Here is a 13,727-nt window from a genome sequence, read left to right on the forward strand (position 1 = left end):
AAAGCTGGCTAGATTGTCGGGCTCAACGGGTAGCGATCAACGGCTCCATGTCTAGTTGGCAGCCGGTTTCAAGTGGAGTGCCTCAGGGGTCGGTCCTGGGGCCGGTTTTGTTCAATATCTTCATTAATGATCTGGAGGATGGCGTGGACTGCACTCTCAGCAAGTTTGCAGATGACACTAAACTGGGAGGAGTGGTAGATACGCTGGAGGGTAGGGATAGGATACAGAGGGACCTAGACAAATTAGAGGATTGGACCAAAGAAACCTGATGAGGTTAGGACGGAAGAATCCCACGCACTGTTACAGACTAGGGATCGAATGGCTAGGAAGCAGTTCTGCAGAAAAGGACCTAGGGGTTACAGTGGACGAGAAGCTGGATATGAGTTGACAGTGTGCCATTGTTGCCAAGAAGGCTAACAGCATTTTGGGCTGTATAAGTAGGGGCATTGCCAGCAGATCAAGGGACGTGATCATTCCCCTCTATTCGTCATTGGTGAGGCCTCATCTGGAGTACTGTGTCCAGTTTTGGGCCCCACACTACAAGAAGGATGTGGAAAAATTGGAAAAAGAGTCCAACGGAGGGCAACAAAAATGATTGGGGGCTGGAACACATGACTTATGAGGAGAGGCTGACGGAACTGGGATTGTTTAGTCTGCAGAAGAGAAGAATGAGGGGGGATTTGATAGCTGCTTTCAACTACCTGAAAGGGGGTTCCAAAGAGGATGGATCTAGACTGTTCTCAGTGGTACCTGATGACAGAACAAGGAGTAATGGTCTCAAGTTGAAGCTGGGGAGGTTTAAGTTGGATATTAGGAAAAACTTTTTCACTAGGAGGGTGGTGAATGGGTTACCTAGGGAGGTGGTGGAATCTCCTTCCTTAGAGGTTTTTAAGGTCAGGCTTGACAAAGCCCTGGCTGGCAATTGGTCCTGCTTTGAGCAGGGGGTTGGACTAGATGACCTCCTGAGGTCCCTTCCAACCCTGATATTCTATGATTCTATTTTGGTTGGGCTTTGGGCTTGTTTGGTCTCCTTCCTCTGTCATATCAGAAATGACTACAGAAGGAAATGGGATGCTGGACAGGGTGGGCTGGTACTCTAAGATTGCACCAAGCATTCTCTCTCGGGTGCTAATCTGGGTGATTCTTGCTCGCATGCTCAGGGTCTAACTGATCATCATATGTAGGGTCAAGAAGGAATTTTCCCCCAGACCAGTTTGGCAGTGATCTCTGGGGTTTTTCTCCTTCCTCTGCAGCATGGGTGCAGGTCACTTGCTGGGATCATATGGATATAGCCCACTTAATCAATTCTGTGTCTTTGTGGGGACCTTGGTGCACCTCAGTCCCTCCTATTCTCTGCTTGTGATACACAACTGTTTAGACTCCTGTGGGCTGTAATACCTTGGTTTCATTTTGGTTGCTGGGTTTAGTGTGTGAGTGCTGGAGCCTGTGATATACAGGAGGTCAGACTAGATGATCTGGGGTCCCTTCTGGCCTTAAACTTTATAAAGCATGGTCCAGTCCTTTTGCACTGGAATTTATTTTGGGTTCTTGGCTAGAGCACATCAACAAGAGCTATGTATCTCTTTAGGTACTTACATGGCTCTCATTACCATAGTATCTGAGAGCTTTCCTGTACATACAAGTTAGCATGTTCTCTCTCTCTCTCCAGCCCACCCCACCATCAAGAAGTTTAGGATCTGTTTACATGGGGATAGTGATCAGAATAGCTTCCCGTGTGGATACTTTAATACCAGAAGAAGGGGCCGCCTTCTGATTTACCTTTACCTGTAGATTAAAGGAAATTGGGAAAAGGTATTCCTATACGCTGGAATAAGAATGTCCAGAGGGGAGCTATTCTGGAATAGTTTACTCCTCAATTGCCATTCTGGTCAATTTCCCCATGTAGACAAGTCCTTAGTGTTTTGTTTTGTTTTTTTAAATGAATGAATCTATAAGAACAAGAACAATCTATTGTGGGAAATAGTATCAGTATAGTATGAGCTGCCTGCCCTAGGGCACGAAGCCAGAGGCACAATGTGATGCGCTATAGCTCTCAGGATTTTCTAGCAGTTCAGTTGATATTAGGTTCCACAAGCACCAAATTGCAGACTTTTCTTCTATTTGCTCATTCAGGCAAATAGAAAATATGTATATTAACATAAATATTAATATTTATAAAATAAATTTATAAGAATTTACAATATTCATCCATAGTCAAATTAAAATACAACAATTACCTGACTGATTAAATATGCAGTCATTTAAAGAAAATATTCTAAGCAACCCTTCATCTTTTGGATCTCCTTTCTTCCTATAAATAAGATTTTTAGAAGCAGTTTACCTCTGGGATTTTTTGCCGCCAAACCTGACTTCTTCTCTTAAAAGTGAGAAATGTGACTCATGACTTGTTAATCCAAGCATAATCTGTGGAAATAAGAGATTAAGAAGGGGTTTTATTATTATTCAAGAAGTGACCAGTGTCAGAATATTTCCATGTTCCGTGGATCCTCATTGTAAATTTTTGGTTTGCCATAAATGTCAAGTTTTTTGTTTAATAATGTATTATAGTCATATATTCCAACAAAATATTGAATAGATGCCCAAGTCACACACATAATAGCCTTTTGTCATTATGAGTATAAAATATATTTGCACATACCAAGTCAGCATCTAAACCATATAGACAATGTCTTGTGTTTGGATCGTAATCAGGCTTTGTTTTCTCTGATCGGATAAATTCCATAATTTTATGCTCTCCTTCACCTGGTGTCTAAATGCAAAGAAAAAACAATTCAGTAAACACTATTCTGAAAATACTATTTAAAAAAAAAAATCAGTAATATAAACACAATAACCTCGTGGCCTGATAAGTAGACAGTTACGCCATGCCAGGATTTGTCTGTGGAAATCTTCATATTTACAAAATACTTCAGATGTTCGTGCAACCTGGCCATGAAATCAGTCCCTAGTAACAGAAATCTACAAGTTACATCTTCTGATACATTGGAATTTTGAATAATTCTTAAAATGACATTTATACATTTATGAGGGATATTAGCGATTAGTGATAGAAAAAACAATTCATTTTTGCAAAGTGTGGAAGGTGGAGTACTTTTGAAGAGTTTTCGGGTTTTAAATATTAAATTTGGCTGGGATTTTCAAAAGTGCCCAAGTGATTTAGCAGAACAAATCCTATTGAAAAATCAGATAACAGAAAGGCAAAATGATTAAACACAGCAATTCTCCTGTAAATAACCAGCACATTTTCCTACCTGGTGTAATACAATTGGAGTCAAACCTGGCTTCTGTAGGGAGAACGTCTCCTTTTTCTAAAGCCTTCTTTATTTTGTCCTCTGCTTCTTTTGCTGACCTAAAAAAAACATTGAATTTTACAGCATTGTATGTATACTATTTTTTTCCTCAAAAAATTAAATATAGAGTTCCTTCTTAAAATAAATTAAAAGGGAAATGTAATTCTTAATCAGTCTTTTAATTTTGTTTTTAGTGCACATAGAAAATAAAGAAGCTGTTTTGAATTTTCTACAGCAAGGATAAAATGTATGCTGCACATATACTAGTAATATATACAGGGCTCAGAAGACCATTTGGGGGCCAATGGGAGGAAAAGAGAACCAGCTGGCAGCAGATAAATGGCAAGTGTCAAAATACTGATTAAGCTAATCTTTCCCCCCTCAGAATTAAAGGACATAGAAGAGAAAATAATTTGTGGACAATCTCTTCATTTTTATCTTGATGCTTTCCTCCCCACTCCCACCTGTTTTCCTTCACATTTTTCCTGATATTGTTCTATCCTTTTTTAATGTTTTAATTTTTCTTTAAAACCCTCTGGCTTTCTTATTTGTTCTTTTCACATTTATTTTTTATCCACAATTATTCTCTCTCATCTCCTCCTCAACCCCATGCCAATCTTGCCTATTGCCCCACCAGTTGTTTTTCTTGTCCTCCCGATGGTCCCCAAATGGTCTCCTCACATCTCCAAACCTCTGGCTTCCTTCCTTACCCTGCTAGTGACAACAGTAAGAGGCAAGTGAAACCTGAAGAGAAACAGTCTATAGTGAATGGAACTCCCCATAGCACCCACTGGTGAAGAAAAGGAAGTACTGTAGCATCAGTTGTTCAGAACAAAAAGAGGAAATGGCCAGCCCTATCTCCAACTTCCAATATGCCCTGTCAATGTGGCTGCTGTCCCCAAAGTTCACAAAAGCTGCTACGGCAAGCAGTAAACATCAAGATTTTAATGATCTTTACTGTATATGATCTAGATGTAAACTACATTATTTAGCTAGTCTGATGGCCAATGTTACTAGAGTCTAGAATTTTATTAGAGGGGTAGCCGTGTTAGTCTGAATCTGTAAAAAGCAACAGAGGGTCCTGTGGCACCTTTGAGACTAACAGAAGTATTGGGAGCATAAGCTTTCGTGGGTAAGAACCTCACTTCTTCAGATGCAAGTAATGGAAATCTCTAGAGGCAGGTATATATCAGTGTGGAGATAACGAGGTTAGTTCAATCAGGGAGGGTGAGGTGCTCTGCTAGCAGTTGAGGTGTGAACACCAAGGGAGGAGAAACTGTTTCTGTAGTTGGATAGCCATTCACAGTCTTTGTTTAATCCTGATCTGATGGTGTCAAATTTGCAAATGAACTGGAGCTCAGCAGTTTCTCTTTGGAGTCTGGTCCTGAAGTTTTTTTGCTGTAAGATGGCAACCTTTACATCTGCTATTGTGTGGCCAGGGAGGTTGAAGTGTTCTCCTACAGGTTTTTGTATATTGCCATTCCTGATATCTGACTTGTGTCCATTTATCCTCTTGCGTAGTGACTGTCCAGTTTGGCCAATGTACATAGCAGAGGGGCATTGCTGGCATATGATGGCATATATAACATATATAACAAAGAGGCTGATAAAGGAGGTGCTGTTGTCATCATGAACAGGTCTGACTACCAGAAGGAGGCTGCCAGACAACTCTCCAATACCCAATTCTACAGGCCGCTTTCCTCAGATCCCACTGAGGAATACACTAAGAAACTACACCATCTACTCAGGACACTCCCTACACTAACACAGGAACAAATCAACATACCCTTAGAGCCCCGACCGGGGTTATTCTATCTACTACCTAAGATCCACAAACCTGGAAATCCTGGACGCCCCATCATCTCGGGCATTGGCACTCTCACTGAAGGACTGTCTGGATATGTGGACTCCCTACTCAGACCCTACGCCACCAGCACTCCCAGCTATCTCCGTGACACCACAGATTTCCTGAGGAAACTACAATGCATTGGTGACCTCCCAGAAAACACCATCCTAGCCACCATGGATGTAGAAGCTCTCTACACTAACATCCCACATACAGATGGAATACAAGCTGTCAGGAACAGTATCCCTGATGATGACACAGCACAACTTATTGCTGAGCTCTGTGACTTTATCCTCACGCACAATTATTTCAAATTTGGTGACAATATATACCTCCAGACCAGTGGCACCGCTATGGGCACCCGCATGGCCCCACAATATGCCAACATTTTTATGGCTGACCTGGAACAACGCTTCCTCAGCTCCCGTCCACTCATGCCCCTTCTCTACCTACGCTATATTGATGACATCTTCATCATCTGGACCCATGGGAAGGAGGCCCTGGAAGAATTCCACCATGCTTTCAACAGCTTCCACCCCACCATCAACCTCAGCCTGTACCAATCTACACGGGAGGTCCACTTCCTGGACACCACCGTACAAATAAGCGATGGCCACATTAACACCACCCTATACCGAAAACCCACCGACCGCTACGCCTACCTTCATGCCTCCAGCTTCCACCCCGGTCACACCACACGATCCATCGTCTACAGCCAAGCACTGAGGTACAATCGCATCTGCTCCAACCCCTCAGACAGAGACCAACACCTACAAGATCTTCACAAAGCATTCTCAAAACTACGATACCCACACAAGGAAATAAAGAAACAAATCAACAGAGCCAGACGTGTACCCAGAAGCCTCCTGCTACAAGACAGGCCCAGAAGAGAAACCAACAGAACTCCACTGGCCATCACCTACAGTCCTCAGCTTAAACCTCTCCAACGCATCATCAGTGATCTACAACCCATCCTGGACAATGATCCCTCACTTTCACAGACCTTGGGAGGCAGGCCAGTCCTCGCCCACAGACAACCTGCCAACCTTAAGCATATTCTCACCAGCAACCACGCACCGCACCATAACAACTCTAACTCAGGAACCAACCCATGCAACAAACCTCGATGCCAACTCTGCCCACATATCTACACCAGCAACACCATCACTGGACCTAACCAGATCAGCTACAACATCACCGGCTCATTCACCTGCACGTCCACTAATGTTATATATGCCATCATATGCCAGCAATGCCCCTCTGCTATGTACATTGGCCAAACTGGACAGTCACTACGCAAGAGGATAAATGGACACAAGTCAGATATCAGGAATGGCAATATACAAAAACCTGTAGGAGAACACTTCAACCTCCCTGGCCACACAATAGCAGATGTAAAGGTAGCCATCTTACAGCAAAAAAACTTCAGGACCAGACTCCAAAGAGAAACTGCTGAGCTCCAGTTCATTTGCAAATTTGACACCATCAGATCAGGATTAAACAAAGACTGTGAATGGCTATCCAACTACAGAAACAGTTTCTCCTCCCTTGGTGTTCACACCTCAACTGCTAGCAGAGCACCTCACCCTCCCTGATTGAACTAACCTCGTTATCTCCACACTGATATATACCTGCCTCTAGAGATTTCCATTACTTGCATCTGAAGAAGTGAGGTTCTTACCCACGAAAGCTTATGCTCCCAATACTTCTGTTAGTCTCAAAGGTGCCACAGGACCCTCTGTTGCTTTTTATAGAATTTTATTAGTTCTCAAACCTCAGTCTCTTTCCCTCCTCCACACTGGCTGTCAAGGAAAACTTCACTATATACAGTGACCACAAAGGCTTCTTTAAGATGGAATTCACAGATTCCAAAAGCAGCCCAATTACTGCTTCTTTGTACAGTGATAAACTGGAATATGTAGATTTATAGAAAAACAGTCTTAAAGATGGAAAAAGAAGCAGCACCTATAACTTCTGTTCCCAAAAGATACATGCTGTGCTAGATCACCATTCTTGGGTCCATGCTCCTTTGAATGACCAAGGCACAAATTTTACAAACTCGAAGTTCTAAGCCAGGGGTTCTCAAACTGGGGGTCGGGACCCCAAAGTGGGTCACAATCCCATTTTAATGGGGTCACCAGGACTGGTGTTAGATTTGCTGGGGCTTGGGGCTGAAGCAAAAGCCCGAGCCCCACCGCCTGGGGCCAAAGCTGAAGTTTGAGAGGTTTAGCCCTGGGTGGTGGGGCTCAGGCTTTGGCTTCAGCCCTGGGCAACGGAGATCAGGTTACAGGCCCCCACCCAAGGCAGTGGGGTTCGGGCTTTGCTCCCCCTCCTGGGGTCGTGCAGTAATTTTTGTTGTCAGAAGGGGGTCGCAGTGCAATGAAGTTGGAGAACCCCTGTTCTAAGCCATTGGTTCCAATAGGAGATGATTTATACTAGCCTCTGCAGTGCTGTGCAAACTGCAAGTTCGCTTCAAAAGCAAAAGATGAAAAGTACTCCCTGGTATACAGGTTTTTTTCAAATGCACTGGCAAAAAATCCTCAGTTCTGATTTATGACTGCCCAGTTATTATTTAACAAAACCCAAACAATGCTATAGTCAAAAGCATCATCATTTAAAACTATGTATTTAATACTTATTTCAATTTGTAAATTTAAAAAAAATCTCATAAAAATGTGCTGTCCTGTGGATTTATAAACAAGGCAACATTAAAATGTTTTCACCTAAAACGTCTCCCACGCTGCTGGTTCATTTTTGCTCTTGGAGCCACTCCATCAACTGCCATGAAGAAAACCTTTCTTGGTTTAATAATGCGAAATAATACTTCCAAGTAGTGAAAAATATCAGCAAAGATCTTATCATCTGAGATTCTGAAGTGAACATCGTCATCATTAGGGTGTGAACACTGATGGATGATACCATTCATATCCAGATACAAGTTGTCAAATTCTGGAATCTAGAAAAAAGTCACATATAATATTAGGATATCAAGTTATGTTAGTACTGTTAACAGCACCTATCAATCACAGACCTAGAAAAGGTTCCCTTTCTTCAGTGATAGCTGAAACAATAGAAGCTGCCCTCCAAGGCAGGAAAAGCACAGCAGGACCTGAGCTGTGTGAGCCAAGGCATTTTCCTGGGGACTGATTGTAAAAATAGGGGCTAGGGCATTGATTGGGTCCAGCGGACTGTATCAGAAGGAAAAAGCTGCCAGAAAACCAGCAGACAATGAAAGATATGTAGAGACCATGGCCTTGAGTAGGGAGCAGAGACAGAATTCCTTGGGGTTCAGGACTCTCTGGAAAAGGCAGGCTTTCAAAATGTGAGCAAAGAAGCCGTCTGCCATTTGTTCCTACTATTTCCAGGAAAATGGCACTTTGTGTACATTCTTTGTAAATAAACAGAATTGCACCAGAGAAATATCTTGCTCGTATAAATAATGCAGCACGGCTCCAAATATGGATAACTGTTTGGACCAAAGGGCAACAGTACCATCATATTTTTGTCCAAAAAACATAATACAGACAAGGCCAGTTTGTTAGAAAACATATACCCATTCTGTACACATATCTACTGCTTGATTTGTAAGTACTCCTAATCATAAGTACTCCTGGCAGTTTCAGTAGGACAGTTTCCTCACTTCCTGTGATGACCTGTTGTGTTGTTGCTGAACCATCCTCTCACCTGGGCCAAATAACTTGTGGGGCAGGGGTCGGCAACCTACGGCACACGTGCCAAACATAGCACGTAAGCCAATTTTGAGTAGCACACTGCTGCCTGCCGCCATCCCGGCCCCCAGCCCCACTCAGCCCCCCACACCCACCGCTCTCCCCTCCAGGAGGCAGAAGCTTGGTCCTGCCGCAGCCAAGCTTCCCCCTTCCCCCGCTTCTTCCCCCAGCTTAGTGCTTTCCTGCCCCTCCTCCTCTCCTTCCCTGCGCCGATCAGCTGATGGCCCTTGCGAGGGAGAGGGGGATGAGTGGCAGCGTGCTCGCTTCTCCGTAGAGGAGGCAGAGAAGCGGTAGGGAGGGGACCCTGGGGAAGGGAGTGGAACAGGGCATATCCCTTCCAGCACCCTGCCATGAGCCGCTCAGCCTTCTGCCCTACACCCCCCAACACACACACCCAGCCCTCTGCCCTGACCCCCCCCACACCCGCACTGCCCTCTGCCCTGACCCTTGAACCCCCTACACACACCCAGCTCTCTGCCCTGATCCCTGAACCCCTCCACACCCCCACTGCCCTCACCCCCACAGCCCCCATCCCTGCCCTCACCCCGAACCCCCCCCACACCTCCAGACTTCTGCCCTGCACCCCCCCACACCCTCACCCCTCTGTCCTGACCTCTGAACCCCCCCACACACACCCAGCCCTCTGCCCTGACCTCTGAACCCCCCTAGGTCTGGGGTCCCGGCTGCCAGCCCCTTGCCAGCCGGCGTCCCGGCTGCAGGCCCCACTCAGCCCGCTGCCGTCCTAGGTGAACAGAACCCCAGGCGGGCAGCCTAAGATCAGCATTTTAATTTAATTTTAAATGAAGCTTCTTAAACATTTTGAAAACCTTGTTTACTTTACATACAATAGTTTAGTTATATAATATAGACTTATAGAGAGAGACCTTCTAAAAAACGTTAAAATGTATTACCGGCACGCAAAACCTTAAATTAAAGTGAATAAATGAAGACTCGGCACACCACTTCTGAAAGGTTGCCTACCCCTGTTCTAAGGGAAAGTTTCTGGGTTTGCGTTTATAATCCAGAATTCTAGATTTAGGGGAAGCAGAGTACTAGGGAGCATGGAGGAAAGGAAGAGGTAGAGGCAGGTTTAAGACAGAGGTAATACATCTCTAATCTCTAGCAATATCTAGTGTCTTGTTGGATATGGAGCTCAATCTGCAATGTATAAGAATGCAGCTGATGTATGGTGCTCATTAATTATTTTTCTGCACTTCCTGGAATGGCATTTAGTTTCTCTAATAAAGGAACTAATTTTGTGGTCTGAATAAAACTGCACGCCCAAAGTCCATCACATCCACACAGACACCAGCTCTCTAGTCCCAAGGGATGGTGCATTCTAAAAAGCTGCAAAACCTTGGTGATCCACATGCCCTTTTCACATGAAGCAGAACATATGGAAGGGTAGCAGATGACATTTTCTACATATGAAGATGCATGCTGTGATGAAATTTATAAATAATCATCTATGTTTTACATAGAAAATGCCCTTTATGCCCTCTCTCTTCTATCACGTTTTCTGCAAGAGCAAACAGAAGAAGAAACAACGTAGCCCTGTCCAGTAGTGCCCCCTCCCCCTTCCTCTCCTTCAAACAAAACAAACCCTTGCTTGTTTCTTCAGTATTTGAGTAGCTGGCCCAATATTTTACATCATTCTAGTATTCTCACTTATGAACTCTTCTGAATATAAGAGAACCACAGAGAAAAAGTATGTCTCACCTTCACATGTATTTAAACTGTTTGCGTATAAATCCTAGTATTTTGAAATTGTTAAAAGAACAGGAATACTTGTGGCACCTTAGAGACTAACAAATTTATTAGAGCATAAGCTTTCGTGGGCTACAGCCCACTTCTTTGGATACATATAGAATGCATATAGCAGTCAATCTGTTTTTTCACTTCAGCAGGTGGGTATTGTAGTTTTAAGAATGCTTGATAGAGATCTTGTAGGTGCTTAAAACTACAATACCCACCTGATGAAGTGAAAAAACAGATTGACAGAGCCAGACGAGTACCCAGAAGTCACCTCCTACAAGACAGGCCCAACAAAGAAAATAACAGAATGCCACTAGCTGTCACCTTCAGCCCCCAACTAAAACCTCTCCAGCGCATCATAAGATATCTACAACCTATCCTGAAAGATGATCCCTCACTCTCACAGATCTTGGCAGACAGACCTGTCCTCGCTTACAGACAACCCCCCAACCTGAAGCAAATACTCACCAGCAACCACACATCACTGAACAAGAACACTGACCCAGGAACCTATCCTTGTAACAAAGCCTGATGCCAACTCTGTCCATATATCTATTCAAGTGACATCATCATAGGACCTAATCACATCAGCCATACCATCAGGGGCTCGTTCACCTGCACATCTACCAATGTGATATATGTCATCATGTGCCAGCAATGCCTCTCTGCCATGTACATTGGCCAAACCGGACATTCTCTACGCAAAAGAATTAATGGACACAAATCTGACATCAGGAATCATAATACTCAAAAACCAGCGGGAGAACACTTTAACCTGTCTGGCCATTCAATGACAGACCTGCGGGTGGCTATTTTACAACAGAAAAACTTCAAAAACAGACTCCAAAGAGAGACTGCTGAGCTGGAATTGATATGCAAACTAGATACAATCAATTTAGGATTGAATAAGGATTGGGAATGGCTGAGCCATTACAAACATTGAATCTATCTCCCCTTGTAAGTATTCTCACACTTCTTATCAAACTGTCTGTACTGGGCTATCTTGATTATCACTTCAAAAGTTTTTTTTCTATTACTTAATTGGCCTCTCAGAGTTGGTAAGACAACTCCCACCTGTTTATGCTCTCTGTATGTGTGTATATATATCTCCTCAATATTTATTGCACTCTATATGCATCCGAAGAAGTGGGCTGTAGTCCACAAAAGCTTATGCGCTAATAAATTTGTTAGTCTCTAAGGTGCCACAAGTAATCCTGTTCTTTTTGCGGATACAGACTAACACAGCTGCTACTCTGAAACCTGAATTTGTTAAATTTCTTTGCTTTCAGATCTAAAATTGAACATTAATCTCTGATAAACATCACCAAACCTGCTTTAGTTTCCCATAGTAATTCCTTCCATACTACCACTGTTCTGGCCCGATTCTCTCCTCTCTTACCCACATTTTACATTAATATTACTCCTTCAACTTCAACAGAATTGCTCCCGACTGACACCAGAAAGAGAAGAGAATCAGGCCTTCATGTTTAATGGTTTCTATCTGCATGCAATACCTGCTCATTCTCTATTAAAATACTGTACACACTGGATAGCAAGTAGACTAGCATGTTGCTGGACTGTAGCAAATATAAAATAGTGAAACATGTCCAGTCTGAATTCAGTTTCATAATAGTCTTTGTAATTAAATGTTAGTATACAAATTATCCTGCACCTTTATGCAATGAAGATAAATAGTGGGAAGAACACTTTATAATATTAATTTAGGCAAACATGTATTTGTACAATGTGTAAAGACAAAAATGTGAATAGTTCCAAGAAATAAACAGAACAGTTTCTCCTTGTAGTGATTAACTGAATGGGAAAAAAAAAAAATCACACCGTACTTGCCAATTATTTAAAAGATATGCAGAATATGTCCTTCTTCCAACAACTATGGAAAACAATGATATAGTTAACATGACATCATTCTGCCTCCTACAGAATGTTTTTAGTTTGAGAGTTCAAAAGGAAGTAGCAGTAATAAAACCAAAATCAAATAACTAACACTAAAAATTTTATTGCTCTGATGGTAAAAGAGGATAAAATAAATTTTATGAGTCAATTAGATTTCGGAGGTATTACTAAGTCAACCTGTCCACACTTGGTAATGCATAATGCCTCAGCAAATTCAATACAGAGAGCATCAAATTATTGATTACTAAAGCCCTAAATGTTCTGGTCATCAAAAATTAATGCTCCATCTTGCTCCAGTTCTTGACTTTGCACTCAGCCAACTGATCACCAGAAACTGTCAATCTGTAGAAGGCACCTCCCCTTCCGGTTCCACAAAATAGACCAAGGGTGAACATTTCATAAATCAGTCTTTCTGCCAGATTCAAAAAGATCAAAACATAGTCTCTCTGGATATATAAGGAATTCTGGGGGTACTAAAAGTTAATTTTCTTTCCTTGAACGCATGGAATTATCTCTTGGTTGAATGATGGATAAAATACTCAGAGTTTTCCTTTATTCCTACTTTTTTCCATGTAAAGAGCCTTAAGATTGGTGGTAAAGTTATATAGATTCATAGATTATAGGACTGGAAGGGACCTCGAGAGGTCATCGAGTCCAGTCCCCTGCCCGCATGGCAGGACCAAATACTGTCTAGACCATCCCTGATAGATATTTATCTAACCTACTCTTAAATATCTCCAGAGATGGAGATTCCACAACCTCCCTAGGCAATTTGTTCCAGTATTTAACCACCCTGACAGTTAGGAACTTTTTCCTAATGTCCAACCTAGACCTCCCTTGCTGCAGTTTAAACCCATTGTTTCTGGTTCTATCCTTAGAGGCTAAGGTGAACAAGTTCTCTCCCTCCTCCTTATGACACCCTTTTAGATACCTGAAAATTGCTATCATGTCCCCTCTCAGTCTTCTCTTTTCCAAACTAAACAAACCCAGTTCTTTCAGCCTTCCTTCATAGGTCATGTTCTCAAGACCTTTAATCATTCTTGTTGCTCTTCTTTGGACCCTTTCCAATTTCTCCACATCTTTTTTAAAATGCGGCGCCCAGAACTGGACACAATACTCCAGCTGAGGCCTAACCAGAGCAGAGTAGAGCGGAAGAATGACTTCTCGTGTCTT

At 42.8% G+C, this 13,727-nt stretch overlaps 1 protein-coding gene across 3 annotated transcripts in view; it reads right to left on the bottom strand.

Annotated features, from left to right (window-relative positions):
- XRN1 (5'-3' exoribonuclease 1) overlaps positions 1 to 13,727 on the bottom strand; it is an 87,588-nt gene that overhangs the window by 69,513 nt on the left and 4,348 nt on the right. For all 3 annotated transcript variants that reach the window (XM_034781941.1, XM_034781940.1, XM_034781939.1), the window contains exons 2-6: positions 7,881 to 8,113; positions 3,273 to 3,370; positions 2,856 to 2,965; positions 2,660 to 2,770; positions 2,342 to 2,424 (exon numbers count right to left, since the gene is read on the bottom strand). In XM_034781941.1, the coding sequence (XP_034637832.1) occupies positions 2,342 to 2,424; positions 2,660 to 2,770; positions 2,856 to 2,965; positions 3,273 to 3,370; positions 7,881 to 8,113 (635 nt within the window). The remainder of the gene's footprint in view (positions 1 to 2,341; positions 2,425 to 2,659; positions 2,771 to 2,855; positions 2,966 to 3,272; positions 3,371 to 7,880; positions 8,114 to 13,727) is intronic.

The sequence above is a fragment of the Trachemys scripta genome, chromosome 9 (genome assembly GCF_013100865.1).
Source record: "Trachemys scripta elegans isolate TJP31775 chromosome 9, CAS_Tse_1.0, whole genome shotgun sequence".
In the NCBI taxonomy this organism is placed as follows: Eukaryota; Metazoa; Chordata; order Testudines; family Emydidae; genus Trachemys; species Trachemys scripta.